General features: G+C 40.8%; 1 protein-coding gene across 5 annotated transcripts in view; it reads left to right on the plus strand.

Annotated features, from left to right (window-relative positions):
- The window catches only part of BTBD9 (BTB domain containing 9), a 435,224-nt gene that overhangs the window by 282,331 nt on the left and 128,449 nt on the right, over window positions 1–24,444 (plus strand). For all 5 annotated transcript variants that reach the window (XR_007128303.1, XR_007128302.1, XM_047735015.1 and 2 more), the window contains exon 7: window positions 2,929–3,038. Coding sequence is in view for 3 of the 5 variants with exons in the window: in XM_047735015.1 (XP_047590971.1) it covers window positions 2,929–3,038 (110 nt within the window). In the remaining 2 variants the exon portion in view is untranslated. The remainder of the gene's footprint in view (window positions 1–2,928; window positions 3,039–24,444) is intronic.

Below are 24,444 nucleotides of genomic sequence, written 5' to 3' on the forward strand. Positions count from 1 at the left end.
GGAGTCCGTGCTCGCCCCCCTCCCTCTAGCCACTGCTCCCAGGTCCGGGCCTCTGAGTTCTGGGTGTAGAGCTCCAGGTTCCCCTTCTGGTCACTGAAGTTGGGGGATTCGTGGCAGCCTATTTTCTTACTTGAAGGCTAGATCTTTAGTGAAGGACAGAGTCCCGTGTTAAACCACTCCTCGCTGGGAAAGAGGAGCATGGTGTCTTTCTTGTGACTTTGTTACCATTTTTTTAGAATGTGTATTTGAATAAGGACTTCATGCCATTTTTGCAAATTATGCTACAATTTTGTGGAGACTTAGAAAGTATTGTAGAACCAGAATAATTATTTTTTTTTTAAGATTTTATTTATTTATTTGACAGAGATCACAACCAGGCAGAGAGGCAGGTAGAGAGAGAGGAGGAAGCAGGCTCCCTGCCAAGCAGAGAGCTGGATGCAGGGCTCGATCCCAGGACCCTGAGATCATGACCTGAGCCGAAGGCAGCGGCCCAACCCACTGAGCCACCCAGGCGCCCCTAGAACCAGAATAATTAAACTTGTTATGAGCATTTACATGTAATGGGCTAATCAAGAAGTGTGATGTACAGTGGCGAATTGCTAATTTGACCTCAGGATTATGCAGCAGAGATAACATTATCTTCATTTAAAGAGAACTTTTAATCTGGAGGCATCTCTTAGTATCTTTCCAACCATATATATTATCGTGTTTGTTATCACAAGCACTATCATTAAGGCTATAAAATGTATTCCTGTATAATTATCTGTTTGCAGTTTCTTATAATTAGGGGATGAAGGAGGGAAAGGTTACATATTTTCTCCTATTTTTGATATGTGCAAACAGTTAAATTTGGGAAATGATTATTATCTAAAGTTGGAGAACCTGGTTCCATACAATGTTTTTTTTATAAAAAGGAAGAAAGGGAGGGAGAGGACATGACTGCATCCCCTTAAGTCAGCCTGGACTGTTAACCTTAAGAACTGCCAGTGGGGAAGGGCCCTATCAGTCACTTCCTGGCCCCTCTACCTTACACAGTATTAGGAGAGCTGCCTCTCCTTTGGTGGAGACGTGACCTAGGGAACAGGAGAATGATCTGATCAAATTCCCTAAACCACATTCCCTCAATTCCCTCCAAGGTTACAGACAACAGTACTCACTGTCACGACCATGAGCAGTTGAAAATGCAATGCTGGTTGAGTTCCTGTGGGTTTAAGGAAATGGACAAAATTAGATTCAGGCCAATGTACCAGGCTTAACACACCCCTTCCTTTCCAGAAAGTCTGTAGAGACTGTCACCGCCAATGGTAAAGAGCAGCACAATTCCTGTTCCACACAGACCATTTAGAACTTATTTTACTCGAACCCCACCTACCCATCCAAAGGCAGTAGCATCAATACCTTCTGTCTGCCTTGAGGACTTGAGAGGACAGCTCAGGGCCAACCTCCTGCTTAACCAAAGGACTCTGATGAGTGCAGCTGTCGTCCTGACTCTCTATACAGGAAGAATGGTGTCTCCCTGCAGGGGGCCTGGGCACACTGAACAGCCAGCCCAGGAGACAGCATTTAGATTGGTTATGAAGATGAGTGACCAGCTCGTGTCAAGGAGCAGATGGCTAAATGAGGTGCACCGGGAATGCCGTGAGATTCATGCTTGAAGGAACAGGAGGGAAAATAGCTCATGACATAAAAACCCCAAATATAGTCTCCTTAATGTGAATTTTTTTTAGATTGGCATTTACATTACACAGTTAACTTGGAGTGATGAGAAATGTAAGGGAATTACCGAATTAGTGAACAGCGATTAACTCAGAAGTAAAATTATATCATTGAAGTCGAAGGTGGTTTTACACAGCAGAGGAAGGATATTACTAAAACCTTGCCCGGTCTGTCATCTCCTAATTGAAATGTGTTCATTTAATATGCCCTATCCTTCAGAGCGCATAGCTCATAATTTGGGAGAGTGTTATCACTTAATCTAGTTATTTTCCCCGGTTCTTCCTTTGCATCCCAGTAAGACAGTGTGCGGCACATTCTCCAGCGATTTGTGTGACACTCAGAAGAATGAGTTTGTCTGTTCATTAACCTGTGAACTGTCAGGTCCCTCTGGAGAGGGAAAGGAACAAGTCACTCCAAGGTTAATGCTTGTTTGTCAGAGGTGAAGCCTCTAGGGAGACACAGAGGGTGAACAGGCCGGGCTGCTCAAGACCTGCCCCATGAAACTCCGCACTGTATGCAGACACCGGAGCCGCGTGGCCGGGAGGGGGGCTGCAGAGCCGGCTGGGTCACCTCTGCAGATCACTTCCTCTGGTCAGGAGAAGGCCTCCCAATAGTCAGGTTGAAGCAGGGAGAGGAGGCGGGGGGCTGGTGTACGTATATAGCAGGCACTTTCTACAAGGATTTAGGAGCAGCGTTGAAACAGAAAAAACTGTGAGTGATTTTTAGTAGTTTCTGTGGATTTTTCTGTTAAACAGGATGGCAGTATTGATTTTATGCATTTGTCTCCAATGAGTGAAATCTTTCCTTGAGTTGGAGAACATCTGGTTTGGCGAGTGTCCATGCACCATTCCTAACCACAAGGAGAAGACAGAAGCCGTGCTTCTCCAGTGTGAATGTCTCATGGACATATGATTATACTGACATTCAGGGCTTGAGCTTCCACAGTACCTGGTTTGATTTTCTAGGTAAATCAAATCTAAGTTCTGCTTAATTCTCCGGAAAGTGGTATCTCCCTAATTTTGCCATCCTGCTTCTAAGCTCAGTTGGAGCTAGCCCTAAGGAGCAAATAGAGGATCTGAAGTTAAGTTCAAAGTCTTCTTTAGTTCATGCCCTGGAACACTGTATACTTGCACCATGTATCTCTTTCTGTTGTCTTTGGATTGGTTGTGATGGAACCTCGTTTTCTTCAACAAATTTTCTTTTTACCCCCAGGTATATTCGAATAGTTGGGACTCACAACACAGTGAACAAGATTTTTCACATTGTGGCTTTTGAATGTATGTTTACAAACAAAACCTTCACTCTTGAGAAGGGGCTGATAGGTAAGTATTGCAATTATATATTTTTATATGTGCTAAGATATTTTGTCTTCATATATTTTGCTAGCTCATTAACTTATCTTAACCCACCTCTTAATCAGCTTTGACTAAGAACTGGTTGATTTGAATGCTTTATGGCTGAGTGACATAGGGGAAGTCTTCTATTTTTAGAAGTAGCCAAAATAATAATTCTAGTAAACATAAAAGAAAAGACTATAAATATTACACTAGGAGTTAAGAATTGAAAATGTCCTAGTGATACATTCAGATTTGCCATGTGTGGATGTGGAATGCTTATGATAGTCCAGCAAAGCCTTTTATACCAAAGGCTTTTCTATATTTAATGGTAGGTAAGATCAGAGAAGAAATCTGTAGAATATTGATCCAATGGTCATGCTTTCCAAGGCTATGGAGGTATTTTGGCCTTTAATTGGATATGAATGGTGTGCTCTCCATGAGACTGTCTCCTTTTCATGGATACATCCGTTCATATTTGCACTGTTTAGCCAAGTTCGTCTCAAGAAAATGCCTGTCTGTAATTTAAACAAGACCAGAATAACGAATTGTCATTGTGAAAGTCAAGTTATCTTGTGGGAAATACTGTCTGACTGATCTTTCAAAAGAGTATTTTTAATTTTGGCTTGGTTCTTATTTGGTTGTTTTCTGTTGTGTTTTGTTCTTCTTTTAGGTAATATTTAGTCTGGCAATGTGTGCAGTCCAGCCTAGGTCTTGACATTCTAGGTAGCGTGAGTGGCTTTTCCCACCCAGCTGTGCCCACAGTTTTTATACCTCTTGTAAAGATCCTAGTTTGACTGACTAGATCCTCGAATCTGTCTTTACTGCAGCTTCTTTGGAAAGGGATTCTGCATGTTCAGGTGCCCCTGCCCTGGTACCTAAGACAGAATTCTTTGCCTTTACGAAGGGCTCCGCATCTCCTCTCCTTCCGAGGTCCCCTTCTTGCTGGAACACCTAACATGTTGACACATGTCCTTAAAACACGGTAATGACTAGAATGGGAAGGATGAGTGTAACTTGCCGATGTTTACTAATTCTTGGGACAGTCATAAGTCTAAAGACCTGCTGTGTCCTAAATGTAATCCTTTACTTAGGGAAATTTGGAAGAGGAATGTTAGTCAACCGGCAGGAGTAGCTATTATTCTAACATATAGAGAAATGTTAGAGCTCAGCTAAAATAAATAATTGGGTTTTACCTTTGTTATAGATATAACTTTTACCATCAAATATAAATGTTACTCATCATTGTGACTTCAAAGTAATTTGAAAGTTAGCATTGCTGAAGCATTACCTGATATTATCAAGGCTTTTAATTCCATGGGCTGTGTGGAATTGTGGCGATAGATGGTTGCGGGAAGGATACATCCTTTCACCAGCCACCTGTGCTCTATTATAGACTGTGGCCCCATAGCGTATGTGATTGTGTAGTTAGGGGCGTCCTTACTGAGGAGGCTGTTAGGAGCCCAGCCACCCTCACAGCCTGGGTGCTGTTCAGCGACTCACGTCAGCCCAGTGCACTCTGTTCTGGAAGCTGCCGCACGGCAGGCACCATCTACTTCAGTCAGTGTCCCCAGGTTTGTGGACACTGTAATTATCCAAGAAATGGGTATGTTTGGCCCGAGAAGCCATTACAGGGTGAAATTCAGGATCGTCATAGTGAGGGATGCTGTTACTGGTCTGCATTTTTTGTCCAAAGTGAACTCGTCAGCATTATCAGAAGCCATAATGGTCTCAGGCATGTCAGGGGATGAAAGAAGATTGCAGCGCCGCAGGAAATGTGTTCAGTTTCTGGTCAACACTTTTCTTGGAGCCCTGTTCTAGGACGCTCCCAGGTTTGACTGCAAAGGGCACTGCAATCATCTGCCTGTCATCGTCCCTCAACTGAATGGGAGCAGTGGGGCAGGCTGGCAGGCATGTACGTGCACTTGTTGGTAGATGGCGTGCAGTGGGATCCCCTCTGGCCCTCTTCCTACCGTCTTCACAGCTCAAAGCTGTCCCCATGCTGGGCAGACAGGGAGGTGGCGTGAGTTGTGGAGGAACACGGGGGCATTTCATTATCCTCTGTCTGACATGGCAGCTCTGCTTATCTTCAAGGGGTATTGAAATAGGAGTGGCCAGCCTTCCATATTGATGGTCTCAGATGCATTTTGGCTGCACATAGGCCTCAGCCAGCCACCCTACAGGGACCTCCAAGAAGGGAGTGGTCCTCTAATTGGGGGCACCGTGTACATCAGAATCACCTGGAGTCACCTTTAAATTGGAGCACTTAACTCCTTCCTGCGTCTTGTGAAATATGCACTCCTTCCTTGAGAGGCATTGATAGACACTCCCGGTCTTCAGGGGGACAAAAAGTAAAATAATGTCATCATGAGTAACTAGTAAGGTATCAACCCTACTTTTACATTTTAAGATTCAGAACATCTCTCTTTCACAGCTCCCACTCTTTGTTCAGAGTTCAGGCTACTCCCCTTAGAGCAGTACTCTTCTTATAGGCCTCAAAATTACTTTAAAATATTTGCGTTGGTTTGTTCTTTTTAAAAATATTTTATTTATTTATTTGAGAGAAAGAGACAGAGAGTATGAGAGAAGAGAAGGTCAGAGAGAGAAGCAGACTCCCAGTGGAGCTGGGAGTCGGATGTGGACTCGATCCCAAGACCCCGGGATCATGACCTAAGCCGAAGGCAGTTGCTTAACCAACTGAGCCACCCAGGTGCCCTGGTTTGTTTTTGTCTTTGTTTGTTTTTTTTGTTTGTTTTTGTTTTTAAAGATTTTATTTATTTATTTGACAGAGAGAGATCACAAGCAGGCAGGGAGGCAGGCAGAGAGAGGAGGAAGCAGGCTCTCCGCAGAGCAGAGAGCCCGATGCGGGGCTCGATCCCAGTATGCTGGGATCATGACCTGAGCCAAAGGCAGAGGCTTTAACCCACTGAGCCACCCAGGCACCCCTTGTTTTTGTTTTTAATGAGATTTTAAATATCATTTAAAATAACAGGTATGTTATTACTGACAACATATAATGATGCCAGGAAAAAATAGGCTTTGTAAGATTTTAGTCTTGTTTCCCACCAAAGGGTTTCTTTCCCACTTCTGTCGACAACATGTCATTCTTCACGCATCTTCACTTGTACAGGTTTGTGGGGGAGCCTTGGAACCCTGTGGGTTCATCTATCCCTGGGGACGGGCTCCCCACCCCCGACCCATGACCACATTGACCAGATCTGGGTGTAAGGCTCTCCCCACAGCGCTTCTCTCACCTCATCTGCTGCTGCCACCACAGCCCCTTCTCATTGGGCGGCTGCTTGTGGATCATGTTGGGCTGTGTTCTCACCTGGGAGAGCCAGCCTGTGCTGACCGTCTCCTCGTTGTTGGGAGGCATTTATAGGAGTCCCTAACCTGCCTTACCAGTGAGGCATGGAAGGAGTACTTAGAATAGATATGACCGCATTTTATAAACTTTCAATCTCCCACAGAACTCATTTGCTTTGCCTTGACACCCCAGCTTGTGATATACACATGACATTTGCCGGTCCTTGCAGTTTTTCAGAATAATTGACAATCTTCCCTTCATGTAATCTTGTATTTAAATTCACTTCTTTGAACACCCTATTATTCAGGTAGACGGAATAGTACCCACCACTCAGCTTAAAGAATTGTTAACTCACAGACTACCTGTTTTATCTCTATGCTACCTACTTCTTTCCTATCAGGTTATTTTGACACCAATCCCCGATGATAATTTTATCGTCTTATCCATAAATGTTTCAGTATATATCTCTAAAACTAAGACTCCCTTTATAACCATAATGACAATATCATTATAATACCCCAAAATTGAACTATAATTTTTTATGGATATTAAATATCCAGTCAGGGGCGCCTGAGTGGCTCAGTCCTTTAAGCGTCTGCCTTTGTCTCAGGTCATCATCTCAGGGTCCTGGGATTGAGCCCCACCTTGGGCTCCCTGCTCAGTGGGGAACCTGCTTTTCCCTCTGCCTTTCCCTGCTGGTTGTGCTCTCTCACACAAACCTTCTCTCTCTCTCTCTCCCTCTGTCAAATAAATAAATTAAAATTAAATATTAAATAAATTAAATATCCAGTGTTCAGATGTCCCTAATTGGATCAAAGTCTGGAGTGAGTTTATGTGTTTATTTTTTTTTAAGATTTTATTTATTCATTAGACAGAGCACACAAGCAGAGGGAGGGGCAGAGGGAGAGGGAGAAGCAGGCTCCCCGCTGAGCTGGGAGCCCGATGTGGAGCTCCATCCCAGGACCTGGAGATCATAACCTGAGGGCAGATGCCCAACCATTTGAGCCACCCAGGCACCCCAGTTTTTGTGTTTCTACAGGTTGCTTAAAACCAGAATTCAGATAAGGTCCGTATTGTTGATAAATAGTCATTATGGCTCTTAAATCTCTTTAAATCTGTAGGTTCCCTTCCCCGTGTCTATCTCTGTCTCTTTCTCTTTTTTTTCCTTCTCTCTATTATTTGTTGAAGAAACGATTTGGTCTTTGTCCTGTAGAGTTTCTGACAGTCTAAATGTGGGAGATTAAATCCCCGTGGTAACATTTAACATGTTTCTCTGTTGTAGTTTTTTGTAACTTGGTAGATGGATTCTGATTGAATCCAATTCAAGTTCTGGGTTTTTGTTTTGTTTTGTTTCATTTTTGTTTTTTGTGAAAATGCTCCATAGGTGGTAGTACATATGTTTATTAGGAAACACAGAAGATCTTTGGTTACCTTTCTCTTTTGGCTATTCCTATTCATTCAGATTATTTCCTAGATTCATTATTTCATAATTTGAAATGGCAAAATCATTATTTTCGAATCATTCTTTACTTAGTAGCTAGAAAAATCTCCTCAACACTCACTTGATAATCCTGAGGTGCAGTTTGCCAGAGAATAGAAGGATATTTACCGTCTTCAAATAAAGAGGTGGTTACCCAGCATCCTCTGCAGGTGACCAGTGAGATTTTATTTGCAGGGACTGTTTGGAGAGGAAGGAAGAGGAACGTTTATTACTTTCAGTTTATAGGTCTAGACAAATTGGATACGTTTTGATCACTTGCAGTTATATTATTGACATTCAAATTGTCCCCCTCTTCATACTGGTTCTTGAGTCCTTCTGACATGATCTACATAGTCATTAACACTCTTTCTAGCATGGCACGACATTCTAGGTTCATTTTGTACTTTTCCTGCCCCGATCTGCGATCAGCCATTTCTTCAAAAAGCCCTGGTTCCTTTCAGTGGGAAATGACATTTGGAAACCTCAGTGGAAGCACTTGCTACTGGGTTGGTCACTATTTCTGGGCCTTTCCGGCAGATGAAACTAAGAAATATGTGCACATTTATATATTTATTTACTTATCATATATTTAACAGGTAAAATATATCATGAGTACATGCTGATACTTCTAATTAAAATTCAGTACACAGAGTTTTTGTTTAGCCTTTGATCAGGCAGGTCCTTTTTCATATACTAAAAATCTTGGTGACCAGTGATACAAAACAATAATTCATTTGCTTTGTCCCCAGTACATACAATATAGTCTCAGAATTACAGTGTCAGTGCTACCATATGGTTACTGAAAATAGTTTAAGATTTCTGCAGTTATTTTGGGGGCCCTTAGGACATACCCTGCTAGAGGTATATATTAAAATTACTGTGTTCTAAAGTCATCTAAAATAATTTCTCTGTATGGTCATGCCAGTATGTCAGTATATAGTTGGATTCATTTACTCCATTTTGCTTTCAATGTTTGGAGATTACCTTTAAAGATTTTTTTTGTTTTATAACTATGTAAAATATAGACATGATTCCAAAATCAAATCTACAGAAGAGCTTTATTTAGAGAAATCCACCTCTCTTCCTGTCCCTTCTACTCCTATAGGTGATCTCTTTCCCCTTTAGTTTTTTGGATTAGCCTTCTATTTTAAATAATGAAAAGTAAATACATATTGTGTTATGTTATGTTATATATAACTTCTATTTTGTAATCTCCTCAATATTCTTGAATAATTGGTAGCATACTGTATGCTTATACATACTTTCTTTCTTCACCTTGCCTTTTAGTACTTAACACTTCTAAAGCTAGCTATCTAGAAGGATATTATGCTTTCCTTTTTCTAGATGCATGGTACTCATTAGAATAGATGTACTATAGTTTATTTATTCAACCACTTCTCTCTTGATGGACCATTTGGGTTGTTTTCGGTCTTCTGCTCCTACAAATTGTGCTATTGCCTTGTGCATAAGGCTTTTCCTATTTTTCCTACTATCTCTTTGGGATAGATTCTTAGGAAGGGGATTACATGGTCAGAAGGTAAATGCATGTGCAATTTTGCAAGATGTTGCCAAATTCACCTCCGCAGGGATTATACCATTTTGAAATTCTCACTAGCAATATAGGATAAGGACTTTCCCCACAGCCTTGCCAGTGGAGCATATTGTCAAACTTCTGGATTTTTGCTAGTTTAATAGGTGAGAAATCGTATCTCAGTGCAGTTTTAACTGCATTTCTCTTATGAGAGAAATTGAGCATCTTTTCATATGCTTAAGGGCCATTTCCATTTTTTTCTTTTTTAAATAGTTCTTCTCTTCTTATGAGTCTTGTAGATGAATAGAGAAGATGCTTTTAGTAAGACTTGGGGGAGCAGTAAACACTTTACATTGATATTAGAGTGTGGTATTTAGCATTACATGAGTCTGGTTTCCCTTCTTAAGGTCTCCTGGTTCTTCCGGAAAACATAAGCCCTCATAAGCCCCTCTCCATCCTTGTTCTTGACTCTACTGCAGCTTAAGAGATAGTAAGCTAGAGCATGGAGCTCTAGGCTCAAAATTCAAGGCTCCTTAACCCTTTTAAAAACCAAGAAGCTGGGTACCTGGGTGGCTCGGTGGGTTAAAGCCTCTGCCTTCAGCTCAGGTCATAATCCCAGGGTTCTGGGATCGAGCCCGCATCAGGCTCTCTGCTCAGCAGGGAGCCTTCTTCCTCCTCTCTCTCTGCCTACTTACAGATCTCTGTCAAATAAATAAATAAAATCTTAAAAAAAAAAAAAACCAAAAAACCAAGAAGCTTCTATTAGCGGCTTTATGTCTTTAAGGGTTACCTCTGTGTCTGCCCGGTAGGATCCACAAAGACTTGTGGCTTTTTTGGTCTAGTTTCTTGTTAGTAATTGATGCAGGGCAACCAAAATAGGCAGCATGAGCATAGGAATTCTTCTGCCAATGCTCTGGGAACACTCACGGCGGCCGCCCCCATGGAATTGTGCTGTCTGAAGGAAAGGCCGGAGTCTGGGTTCATCTGCCACCAGAAGCAGATAGAAAAGAAGTGTTTCCTTTCTTTTTCCCATCTTCCAGTCTCTTATGACTTTCTTCTACTGGTAGATCTTCACCAAAAACTAAGCTGGCAAGCTTGGGAGGTGTGGTGTTGGGAATTTTAGCCTCAGAGATACAGTGCAGAACGAAGGAGGGAAGAGAGCTGAAAGCAAACACACAGACCGATGCAAAGACAGAAAGTTACAAAAGGGGCTTCAGACGGCAGGGAACTTACCCTCTGGCTCAGAGTCGCTGAGGAAGCACATTGGCCAGACTTAGAAATATGTGGAGTGGAGAACAGCAGACCAAAGGCACAACAGAGTGGAGAAAGGTGAAATATTTAGTTGGGCTTAGATGGAATGAACATATTTCTTGCCTAGTCAGATATTTTGAGCTGGGCCTTGAAGAATTCAGTAAACTATACAGAGCATTACAAAAGTGCCAGTTTACATGGCAACAAAAATGGCCGATACTTTGTCCCCTCAGAAGAGCTGGAAGCAGGAAATGGAAATCGGTGGTCTGTAGTTGCTACTGTCATTTCTACAAGTTTTTTGAATTTGTAGCAGTGTGTTTAGAATTCGGCAAAGTTCCCGGGGAAATAAACAGAAATCTGTGCTGTGAAGGGCTTTTGGCATCCCCTGAACTAAGGATATGACTTCTGTGCTTTGCAGCTGTGTTTAAAAAATAAGTGTCCTCTGGAGCAAAAACAGAGATTTGGGGGTAGAAGGGGCGGTTCACTAGGGGATGAAGGTGTTAGAATGTGGCGGAGAAATAAACTTGCTGGAGTGGCAGAGGAGCCCTAAAGACCTTAATGCAGATGGTTTCTTAAAATGACACTATTGAGTGTGGACTCGTCTAGACCAAGAGGCTATGCTTTTCCCAGCCTTTTTCTCTAACCAGATATTAAGGCTGGTTCTAATTGTCAGTGAAGCTTAACTTCTTTATCTACTGTAAATTACTTGGCATTAAGCAGACATTTATTAAGAGGCTGCCAAGTGTATCTTAGGCACTAGGGATTGAAAGATACAGAGGTGTAGTTTCTGCCTTGGAGGATCGTATGAGCTAATGGAGGAGAAAGACACTTAAATAGAAGGTGACAACGCAGTAAAATAGGTCATCTGTTGGGAGATTGGAGCAGATGCTGTAGGAACACTGGAACGGACGCACCTAACCTGAGTTCAGGATGGTGTCAGGAAAGACCCCCAGTGGAGGCGATGAATGGGCAGTCCTTGAGCAAAGGCAGAAGGTGGAGGGTCAGGGGAGAATCATAGCAAATGGGCAACATGTGCAAAGGCCTGTTTATCTCTGACCTACTCCAGAAAAACAGTGCCCATTCCAGTGGACTACCTTGCATCTGGTGAGGGGGGTAGGGGGGGTTGGAGTAAGAGTGAAGTTAGCTGTGGTCTCTCCCTCTTCCCGAGGAGAAGGTTAGGCCCTATCTTCTTAGAGAATCTTAGAGTTTTTTAAAAATCCAGATAAAGTAAATGCCCCACAGTAACACAGAGTATTAGATAATTTGTTTATCTCCTACCCTAGGGAGCCTCTGTTCACCGACAGGAATGGGCTCCAGTTCTTATGTTGGGGGCAGGATGATTAGACTTGATTTTAGCCAAAAGGCCAAGAAGCAATGCAGGGATCGTGAGCAAGGAACCTGCTCTTCATGATTTAGGATTCTCAGTCTAGTATGTGGTCTTTTGTGTACATTTACGTTTCATTTTCCTTTATACCTGTTTTTTTGTTTTGTTTTGTTTTGTTTTTCTGCTGGTGTTATTTCTGTTCTGGTTGTTTTGTTTGAGAATAAAAACACCCTAAAATATTTTATTGCTCCAATTTTATAGAATTCATGTCTACATTTTACAGGATTGATTTTTTTGGATCCTACTTATATATCCCTTTGTTATAACAGTGATATAGTGGGGTTGTGTGTGTGTATGGGTCCAGGTAGATAGAAATTTGCACAACAGCTTGTTTTTGAACAGGACATCATGGAGCATATATCCAGTATTGCACAACAATATCTAACAAACCATGGTTCTGCCTCAGACTGGCATTATGAATAGCCACAGTAAGCAGACAAGATGTTTCTCTGGCACTGACTATGAAGGATGTTCTGGTGGTTAAGGGTATATTAGGTCTATTTTTGTTTCTCTAGTCCCTAGCTTAGTACCCCAAGCCTCCACACCAAAACCTGGTAGGTGATTTTTTATTTTAGTATTTTAAATAGAAAATACAAATATATATTCTTATTTCCACCCTTTTTATTAAAAATCATAGCACATATTCACATTTTTTTTCAATTAGTGTTTCTGAGTGATCTTCCCTTACCAGTACACATAGAGCTTTCTCATGCTTTTTATTTTTACATTTGTGCAGTATCCCATTGAATAAAGGTGCTGTAATTTAAACAGTGCCCTTTGACGGACATTAGGTGTTTCTAATTTTTTACTATCCGTAACAATTCTGTAATGACCCGCATATACATAGTGAGATTTAATCAGAGGTGATTCCAATAGAGCCTAAAACAAACAAAAAACAGAAAATACCCACTATAATTCCCAGAGCCAGCTATATAATTTGCAGGGCAGAATGCAAAAATGAAAACATGGAACCCCTTGTTCAAAGAACAGGCAGAATGCCATTAGAGGTACTTTTTTTTTTCTTTTCTCTTTCTATACATTACTCATTGTTCATCATGTTAAGTGTACTCTTAATCTCCTTTATTTATTTCATTCATCCCTCTATCCTCCTCCCCTCTGGCAACCACTAGTTCTCTGTATAAGTCTATTTACTGTCTCCCTTTTGTTCTTTGGTTCCTTTGTTTTGTTTCTTAAATTCCACATATGAGTGAAATTTGGTATTTGGTATTTGGTGTATGGTATTTGTCTTCCTCCATCTTATTTGATTAGCCTTATATCCTCTGGGTCCATCCGTGTTGTTGCAGATGGCAAGATCTCATTCTTTTTGTGGCTGAGCAGGAATAGCTGAACCGTTCGGTTTCCTGTGTCACAGAACTACCCAGGTTCCTCCCCGCCATGCAGTGCCTGGTGGAGTAGTACTTTTTTTTTTTAGATTTTATTTGTTTATTTGGGAGAGAGGGAGCATGAGTGGGGTAGGGGAGGGGGCACAGAGGGGGCAAGAGAGAGAGAGAGAGAGAGAATCCCAAGCAGATTCCACACCAAGCACAGAGCCCTACTGATCCCACGCCCTGAGACTGTGACCTGAGCCAAAACCAAGAGTCTCACGCCCAGCTGACTGTGCCCCGGGGTTGTACTTCTCACACTCCTTCTTCATATGGGCCTCAGTGACATTCTCTATGTTAAATTTCTTCAGTGCCCGAGTCACAGTCTCCACTGAGTCCTGTTGCATCTATCCAACACATTTGGGACTAAGGCCTTTCAGGATCATAGCCTTTCCATGGCCCAGGGTGACTGAGGAGCAGGGGGAAGCTGACCACAGCAGTCTCCTGGGGAAGGGGCTGTGTCACTCCCACCCAGTGGGGGGCCACCATGGCTACCTAAGCCATGACGCATCTAAGGTTGCATGGTGTTTTTATTTGCTTTTTAATGTCATTTTAAGTAAAGAAAAATAAACTTTTAAATTAGTAGCATGAATTTTATCATTCAGTTTAATGCTGAATAATGGTGGTTTTAAATGCAGATATAAGAGCACTTACCTTATATGTAAAATCACCAAAATTACACAGTTCACATGTGGTAGCTCATACACGTATATGGATTTAGTTCTTACGAGAACAGTGGAAATTCTGCACAAAACTAAGTTATTTTTATTTCACTTCTTAATTCACACATAGTCCACAAAAACTCTCTACCCTTGGCTTACTCTGTAAGCTTCCTCAGTAAGGTAGGACTGAGGCGGAAAGGAGCTACAGGTTTCCTGATCTTTGCCTTTCTTTTTATGTTATTATTGTCAGCATAAATACCTGGCTATAATAAGGAAATAAGAGTGAAAAAACATACATTGGAGTTCCTTAGTCATTAGTACTTCTTGGAAGACTCTTACCTTCTTTCTACATTGGAGGCAAATTCTGGCTGGAAGGGGAAATGTGGCCTCTCCAGGCTGACAGCAGCCTTGCTTACTCTGTTAAATTCGTGGCACCTTTGCCTTGTCCTTGCTTTGAGTCTTTTTCAGCAACTATTCATGTGGGTCCCCTGGAATTCCACATGATGGGGCAGCAGGGAATTTTGGACACACTCACTGCATATCTCCTGCGTTTAGAGGAGATACATAAGTTCAGGGGTGCGTGGGTGGCTCAGCCAGTTAAGAGCCTGCCTTAGGCTCAGATCACGGCCCCGGGGTCCTGGGATCGAGCCCCATGTCAGGCTCCCTGCTCAGTGGAGAGTCTGCTTCTCCCTCTCCCTCTGCCCCCCTTCCCACTCATGCTCTCCTTCTCACTCACTCTCCCTCTCAAATAAACAAATATTTTTTTTAAAGTTAAAAAAAATAAGTTCAGAGATAAGATTATTAAGAATTTTAAGACTGAGGCAGTGGAACATTTAAACTAAGCGTGAGTCTCTTCTGAGTTTAGGACCTGCCTGAAAGCACAGGTTGCATTCCCATGAAGGAAATCCCCCTGATTACCACTGCTATGTTGCATTGCTTTGGAAGCTCTGGTGAGGGGCAGAGTGGACAAGAAATAGGTGTGGAAAATATTGAGGAAAAGGAACCAAATATTATTTGCAGATGTGCCCAAGGAAGTGAACTAAAAAATTACAAGAAGTAATAACTATGAGGAATGTAGTCAGATATAGTAATAGATATAAATCAAGTGTTCTCAAAAAACCCAATAACCAGTTAGAAAGTATAATGGAGGGACATTCCATTCATGATTGTAAAAACTGCCAAACACCTGAGTAACAGTCCATGAGCCATACTTCTCCCTTACGTCAGTCCATCCCTAGCCATTTGACCAAGGATCACCCATCTCTGACCCCTTCTTATGCCATTAGAGATGGGATAAGGCTCAGGAACAAAGGTGGGGGGCAGAAAGATGATGTGTGCTCATAAGTAGTGTGGATTATAAGGTGAGCATGCCAGGGAGATCTGCCAGAATTTAAAAGTTTTTTTCCCTCCTCAGAAACAACAAATACCTACCACGGAATAAAGTTAATAAATACACAACCTCTAATTAAAGAAACTATCAATCTTTAAGAGACACTGAAAAGACATTATTTCTGGGTGGAAAACTTTAATGTAGTAAAGATGTTAGTCCTTTCCATCTTAATCTATCAGTTGAATGTAGGACTACTCAGAATCCCAGTTGTGCTTTAAAAAAAAAAAAAAAGAAGAAGAAGACAACTTTGAGTTTTAAAAAAAAATTCCAAGAGAATAAATAGATGGAAATCCCTTCCGCCCTGCCAAAGATGGGGGGTAAAAAATGGAATGAGAAGTCTAGTATTACCAGGTATTAAAATTAGTACTACCTATTGAAGTAGCATGGCATTAAATATAAGAGTAAACTGGTAGATAAATTAAGCAAAGTCTGAATTAGATCTTAGTGTGTGTAAGACTGTTGTGCAGGATAAAAATGCCATTTCCCATCAGTTGAGAAAGAAGGTAATATAGCAAATGCTGCAACAGTTGGCAATTGGAAACACTTACCTGAGATTTTTTCCGCATACTGTATACCAAAATAGTTTCCTCGTCAGAGTTAGATTTTACAACATTACTCCAAAAGAACCGTAGAGAGCTGTTAATAAGTATTCATCTGAGCTCAAGGTGAGGAGCTCCTTCCTCAGGGTAAAAGCAAAGGCAGAAACCATAAATAGAGTTCAAAGGTGTTTGACAAACTGGGAAAAAATAATTGCAACATTCATGACGATGAGTAATTGTCTCTAATATTGTAGGAAGTGCTTTCATTAAGTAAGAAAAAACACGAATTCCCGACAGGTAATGTGCATGAACAGCAATTTATTAAAAAAGGAAGGAAAAAAACATAGTTGTCAATAAACTTAAAAGAGTAAGGCCTTACTAATAATCAAAGAAATGCAAATTAAAACACGATACCATTTTTTGGCCTCTTTTATTGGCAAATATTTTTTATTTAAAATTTTTCATTTACATGAGCAATACAACAATCATTTCTCAGCAAAAAACAAACAGAAATACATGGTGAAATAAAATATTTCCATTTTAAACATGCATTAGCCTAGTTATTGCTAAACTTGAGTATCTTTCTGTGTTTATTGGCCATTTCTACTTATTTTATGAATTACATCTTCATATTCTTTTTTAGCTTTTTTGATTGCTTGTGTTTTTTATTATTTGTAGATTATGGATATTCATCCTTTGTCTTGTATACATGCTGCAAATATCTTCTCCCACCCTGTTACATTATAATTTTATGGTGTTCTTCTGCAGGTTTTTATTTTATTTTTTTAAAAGATTTTGTTTATTTGTTCGACAGAGAGAACACAAGCAGGGGGAGGGACAGGCAGAGGGAGAGGGAGAAGTACAGTCCCTGAAGTGCAGGGTGCCCAATGTGGGGCTGGGTCCCAGGACCCTGAGATCATGACCTGAGCCAAAGGCAGAGGCTTAACTCCTGAGCCACCCAGGCGCCCCTTATTTTGATTTAGTCATACCTTTCAGTCACTTCTTTTCTTGCTTCTAGATTTCATAACTTGCTTTAAAACTCCTTCCTCAGCCCAAAATATAAAAATATGCCTCTCCATAGTTGTCAGTAGTTGTTTTCTTACTGTTGTGTGTGTGTTTTATCCACTTAAATTTTATCTTTAATCCACTTAAGTTTTATCCTGTTTGGTCTGAGGGACCACATACTTTATTTCTAAAATATGTCACCAATTGTTGTAAAATCCTTTATTATTTCATCCTTTCCCTCATTGATATTAAAATAGCAGATACCATGGATCTCCCTATCTATTCCAGATTCTATGACACATCATTTAAAGAACTACAACTTTAAAAAAAAAATAACTACAACTTTATAATCTATTTTGCTGCCTACTATTGCAAATCTGCATTCACAGCTTTTCTTTTTCTAAATTTTCTAGGCTATTCTTTCAGATTTTCTTTTCCAGTGAACTTGAAAATCAGCTTGTCAAGTTTCATTTTAAATTCCTATTGGCAAAGATGTTTTAAATGAAAATACTTAGTATGGGTGAGGCTGTCACAAAATGGGCAGTGTCATATATTGCTGAGAAATGTATAAGTTTTCTAGAAGGCAATTTAGCAATAAATGAAGTATCTTAAAAATACCCTTTGAAAAAAAAAAAAAAATACCCTTTGATCTACTACTTCTGCCTTTAGTAATTTATCCTAAGGAAATATTCAGGTAGAGCATTTCTTTTACGGGTACGTACAATGCAGTGTTATTTATGATAACCAAAAAAGGGGAAGGACTATGAAAGTCCAACAATAGGGGCATAGTGAAATAAATTCTGGCACATTCACACATCAGCATTTCTATGTAACCACTTATAACATAGAGAAATGCTCATAATATAATATAAAATAGAAGTAGGATACCATTTTTATAGCTAGATTGATGCCAGCATTTTAAGATTAAAGATATATATGTATTTTTATATATGTATGTATTAGTTTTCTAGGGCTGCCATTAAAAAAAAAAAAACAGAGTGAGAATCTTAGACAACAGAAATTTATTTTCTCACAGTTGTAGAGGTTAGAAGTCCAAGATAGAGTGTCTGGCAGGTTAGGTTTCCCCTGAGGCCTCTCTTCTTGGCCTGCAGGTAGCTGTCTTCTCATTGTGTTCTCAAGTGGCTTTTTCAACATTCATTGGCATCCCGGGTGTCTCCTCCCCTTCCTATAAGGACATTGATCCTATTGGATTAAGGTCCCTATCCTTATGACCTCATTTAAACTTAATTATCTCTTCAAAGGCCCTATCTCCAAATTCACTCGCATTCTAAGTTATTGGGGATTGCCACTTCAACATATGAACGTGGAGAGGGGGACACAAAATTCAGTCTCTAACAGTTCATTAAAAGTAAGGAAGAACATCAGAATGTTAACAGAGGTTTTCTGAATGGTGAGACTGTAGGTAATTTTAAATTTTTTAAATTTTCTGCATTTACATACTTTCTTCAGTGAATATGTGTTACTTTTATAATCAGAAGAAGAATTAATTTTTTTTTTTTTTTTCAAAGAAAGCTATTTCCACTTTGCCTATCCTGAGGGAGAGACAAGCAGAGTGGGCAGGGCCAGCACCAGTGCCTTCTAGGCACTGCAGCACCCTACGTGCTCCCAAAGAGAGCCCATGAAATTAAGATAAATCTTATTTCTGGGTTAGGTAGGGAAATTTTATGGTGAAGTATAGGGATTCACCTGATGATTCTGTTGAGTAAATCAAGAGTCCTTGAGATGAAAGATAACCAAACAAAAAAGCGTGTACTGTGTGATTACGTTTGTAAACAAATTCTGGATCAAGCAAAGTCCCATAGTAACAGAAAGCAGATTCATAGTTCTTTGGGGCTAGGGGAGAAATTACAGAAGGGCGTGAGGAAATTTTGGAGGATGCTGGAAAGGTTTGTTATCCCGATAATGCTATAATAGTTTCATGTGTGTATTCACATATGTTCAACTCATCAAATTATACATTTCAAATATGTGAAATTTATTGTGTGTCAATTATATCTCAAAGAAGATGTCTGAAAATGAGAAGAGTGGACTGGAAGGAAAGATTCCAATAGCCTTTGTGGCCCTACAGTATTCCTTATTCATTAAAATAGCCACCCGAGGGCTGTGCTTTTGTGAATCAAATGAGATCATTGGGATCTGGAGGCTGAAGAGCCGTTGGCTGTGTAAGATGTTTTGGGAGGAGGCCTCTAAACCTGACGGCCTTTTTCTTGCCTCATAATTCAGTGTAACAGGGCTTGGGTGTGTCACTGATTTGAGTAAAATTAAGAGATTGTATGATAGCGGGTGCCTGGTAGGTGAGCCAGTCCAGGACGCAGCAATCTTTTTGAATTTATTGGCTCGTTAATATTGTGAAGATGGGTATGTTTCTTTTATAGCTGCATGTGATACTTACCTTTTTAAAGTCAGGAACTGGTACTGTGCTACAGGAGAGAAATGTACTTAAAATCACAACATTACCTGTGGTAAAATTATCATAAAAACCACCTAGCACTGAAGCAGGGGATTACTTCAATTCTGCCCTCCTAATGACAGGAAATGGTCGTTGGTGAAGTTGTTTTCCATGAAGCTGTGATGAAATCAACTAAAATGGCAATAAACAGGAGTGTAAAAGCGAGGGACTCAAGTGAGATGTGAAAGTGCAGAAGGTGTTAGATGTTCCAATTAGAGTCTTCAGGAGATGATTCTGTAAGATATTAAATATGAATTGATGGGGTTCTGAGTGGGGCACCTTGGGCATCGCAGGCAGCTTTCGTGGCTGTGGGACATGGTCCCCGTGCCCCCCATCCTGACCCAGAGGCTGCCATCCTACTCCTGGCCACAGAAGCGGGATGACAGAGAAATGGTCTTTGGTGGCAAATGATAGGAAAGGGCTTACAGCCCCATTTCCTTCCTTCCTTGTTCAAAACCGAGGAGCCAGTTGCCCCAGGAGCATTATCATCCTTGTTTCCAGTGATCCTTTGATGAATGTTCCGTAGTTCCTGGTTATAAAAAATTGGAAGCACACCCCAGTAAAACCTCAGTGAGCTGTGGAAGCACACTAAAATATATATCATCAGAGGTTATCTTTATATGAGAGAAATAACTTACAGTGATACTGGATTCCACATGTCACATGTATTCCCTTCTTGCTGCTGCTGCTGTCCTCGTGCAAGCCCCCAGCTTCTCTCCTGCCCTGTTGGTTGCCTGTCTGCTCAGCCGGGCCCCACATCCTTTCCAGCCCTCCCCATTGTTCTCCATACTTCTGTGGAACGCTCCTATGCTCACAACCACTCAGACCCTTTCCGTGGCTCTTAAGAGAACATTCGCAGTCTCTACTATGGCTTGCACACGCCTGCGTACTCTGCTGCCTGCGTACCGCTCGGCCTGGCACCAGTCCCCATCCCATCTTCTGCTAATCCGGCCACAAGCCTTCTCTCTATTCCCAGGAGGCCCAGCGCATTCTCTGACCCAGGGACCTTGTACGCCATTCTCTCTGGAATGTCCCTTACCCTCTTCTCATTACAGCCCATCCCCTTTATCTAGGTAACCTCCTATTGATCCTTTAAATTTCAGCTTCAGTGTCACTTCTGAAGAAAAATTTTGTCAGACCCCTACCCCCAGCTTAGGTAAAGTTTCTTTCTATGATGCTAATAGATCAGGATTTTTTTTTCCCCTTTGAAAGTTCATAGTTTCATTTGTAACTATACATTTTATGTACTTGGTTTGATTGATAGAAGGGACTGTGTCTGTTTTGTTCACTGCTGTGTTCCCAGAACCTGGAATCCCAATACTCAGTAACCGTTTACTGAATGGATGGATGGACAGAATGATATGTTGCATTCTGACGACCAAAAGATTAGCCCAGATTCTGGTTCCCACTTTGCTGCTGATTTGCTATATAATAGATAAAACACAATTTTTCTGAGGCTCAGAGTTCTCAGCTATAAAATGAAAAAAAAACTAACCTAATGATCTGTTGTTTTTTGCTTTGTTTTGTTTTTAAATAAGCATCCTTTGGGTGTAGGTAATTGTGTTAATCATATACCTCAGGTCATTAATACATCATCCTCAGTGATCCAAGCAAAGCCTTCTTTTTTATGTATGTTTCCTCTTTGCTTTGAACCCTGCTTCTGTTCTCTTCCATGACATCATCTCTAGTGTGTTTGGTTATATCCTTAATAGGCACATATATTTTTAAAATCTATAATGTTGGTAGGTTTTGTATGTTTTAATTTTCAAAAATGCCTTTATGCTATAAATCTTACTCTTTTTCATACTTTTCCCAAGCAATATTATGTTTTTGAGACCTATACATCATTGCTTCTCAATGTGACTTAGAATTCCATCATCATAATTATAAACATATTAACCAATTTATATAGTCCTTACTGCTTGCCAGACACTATTCTAAATTGTTATAAAATCATCTACCCGTCACCACAGTCTTGTAAGGCAGGTATCGTTACTATCTCACTTGTTTCATTCACATAGGTTGCCTCCATATTCCTGCTCTCCAAAACAATGCTTTCATGATGAATGTTCTTGAATCTATCCCCCTTTGCATCCGCATGAGGATTTCTCTGGGACCTGTCCTCAGGAATATGATCCTGGAGGACTAAAGCACACATCCATTTTGCTCCATAGTGCAGATTGCCTTCCTGCTCAGCTGCTGCCAGTTCACGTTCCCACCACCAGGAGTGCACGAGAGCACCTTGCCTCCCCATGCCTGTACTCCTGCGCAAGGTGGCTCTTCTACTCTTTGCCCTTCTGATAGCCATGAGGTAGTCCCCTATTGTTCAATTTGCATTTCTCTCCTGGCTGGTGAGCCACTACTACCTCCCTGACTGTTATGTAATCTATCTGCTCGTGGCTCTGCCAGCATCTTCTCTTGTCCTTCTCTTTGCTCTCACACTTCAGCCAAAGTAATCCTCTTGGAACACCCCTTTGCTCAGAATCCCTCAGAGGGTTTTTTCCTTTAATCCACTGAAATGATAGATGCTCTGATGATGTTCCATACTTGCATTCCTAAGATAACTGCTGCTTGGACATGATGTATCTTCTAACTAACTATTGGATTTGGTGTTGACTAATATTTATTTTAAAATCTTTACACCTATTTTCTTTCTTTTTTTTTAATTTTAGTTGGTTTGTTTAATCTCTACACCCAACATGGACTCAGACTCCTGACCCTGAGATCAAGAGTCCCATGCTCTTCCAACAGAGTGAGCCAGGTGCCCCTACACCTAATTTTTTAAGTAAAATGGGCCTATCAGTTTCTTTCCTTGACCCGTCTCTAAGTCATTTTACAACCAAAGTTATATTAAAATGACTTGAGTAGCTTTACCTCTTTTTCTGTTTCCTGGATCAATATCTAATAAGATATAAATTATTTATTCCTTGAACTGAGTGGTTTTCAAGGTTCTTTTCTAAGTATAACTTTGGTGATTTGATGAGCTATGGGTTTCTTACCAGTATTTCACTAGTTGTGTAGATTAGCCAAATTCATAGGTATTCACGACCTCAGTGATACCAGACAGGTTTAATCTACTATGGAAGCAAAGTGGTGTCTTTTCCATCATATGCATGGATGGCTATAAACAGGAGTTCCATGGTCAGCTAGTAACTATTATCATACATTCATCCATTTTAACTAAATCTTAGCCATAAAAATCTTTTTGTATAAGTTGTACCTAATAGATTATAAAGGAGACTATTGGTCTTACTTCCATCCTAATCCCAACTGACTTACTGGACTCTGTTTTCCTTCTCCATAGAAATACACTGCTTTATTTTATTCCTTCTTCCTCCCTTCTTTCATCTTCTCCATCCCAACTGTCTGATTCTTATGGCTCTAGAGAAAAAAATGGGTTCCTTGAGCCTAAAGACGTAGAGATTACCAGAAGGGGTGGTTTTGGCAAGATTGGAATTGTGGGTAGCAGAGGGAGGGGATTTGGTCTCTGCAAATTTAGCAGGCGATACAGAAGAAGTTCTCATGCTGGTGCATATTCCATGATGGAGAGCTTCTGGGGCAGACACAGAGTATTGGTGTCTGTGCCCAGTGGCTTTAGAGAACGTGGGCAGTTGCACACTCACTCCTGTGAGCTCAAGCCACTTCGATAACTATATCGCGATTCTCTGAATCTTATTCTCAGCCGGAATGAAGTCAGAACATGTGACCTCACCATCCCGACATCCGCCATTCTTCCTAGCACATATCACTTTAAACTGTAAGAGTAATTCTCATATCATGTTATTTTTATTTCTCATTTGGACACAGGGCACGCAGAGAACATTATTTGTCAGACAGCAGCTACCTGGCACACGCAGTCCATATAATGGCAGTTAAACTGAGATCCAGAGACTGACAAACAAGCTATAAAATCTAAAAGGCAGGATTTCTTGTGTTAGATCGGTTATAATAATTTTATGCCCCAGTATTTTACATTTGTGACATTTTGTATAATAAACAATTAACTGCCTGCTTTTGACATTTGAAAGTTAATGTGAAGAGAGTTATAAAACAGACACTGTAAACATCACCTCCCAAAGTGAAGTGGTAAATGGCTATCGGCCTCCGGGAGGGTAAGACCTAATTATTCCTCACTGTGCACTCTGTACCTTTTTACTACCAGTTTGGTTTTCATTGTCTTTGATAAACAAGATAATTGATATAAATGAATGTGATCCTGTAAAATGGTTCCCCAATTGCAGATTTTCATGCTAGAGGTATAATTTTCCTTATGGCACATTACTGTTAATCTTTAAATGGATAGGTTGGTTAATCTGCCTTCCATGAGAAGACATTAGGTGACTTGCTCCTTAATCAGAGTTGAGAAAAAAACATTGGGTGTAGCCAAGGGCACAGGAAGAAATGACTAATGGCCACATTAATGAGCAAGAGCATGTGGATTTTTGAGAGGGAGGGTCAGAGCTGGGAATGCAAGAAAACCATGTTGGAGATAAAAAGGAGCTGCAGCCCTCCTCAGGAAGAAGACACAGGCAGTATGTGTTGAAAAGGAAGGTCTTACCCTGCTGGGCTTTCCCCTCTCCCTCCCAGGCCCAGCTTTTCCCATTTCAGATTCTGATTCCACTGTGCTGAATGATGGACTCAGGATCTTAAACAGGCAAGCCCTCACGTGCTTTCTTCCTCTTATCTGGTGGTCAAGGATTAGGGCTTTGCAAAAGTACCATTTTGTCCCATAAATTGATGCACAACAGACTTGATCTTCCGTTGGGCGGCTCTCTTTAGGAAATGTCAAGAGCCAAGCAAGCAGAAGAGGCATCTAAGTTTGCACCCATTGGGAAGTCTGTGTTAAGATCATTGGCAGTTTGCTTTGAAGAGCCTATTTCTCTTCATGCATAAAGTACAGCCAGGAAGAAAGAATGAAAAAGAAAGTGGACAGACGCTTAGGAGACAGTGTAGGATGGCAGATCCATGACTTCTCTTAGGGGAATGTTACCTC

This window comes from Lutra lutra, chromosome 6 (genome assembly GCF_902655055.1).
Source record: "Lutra lutra chromosome 6, mLutLut1.2, whole genome shotgun sequence".
Lineage (NCBI taxonomy): Eukaryota > Metazoa > Chordata > Mammalia > Carnivora > Mustelidae > Lutra > Lutra lutra.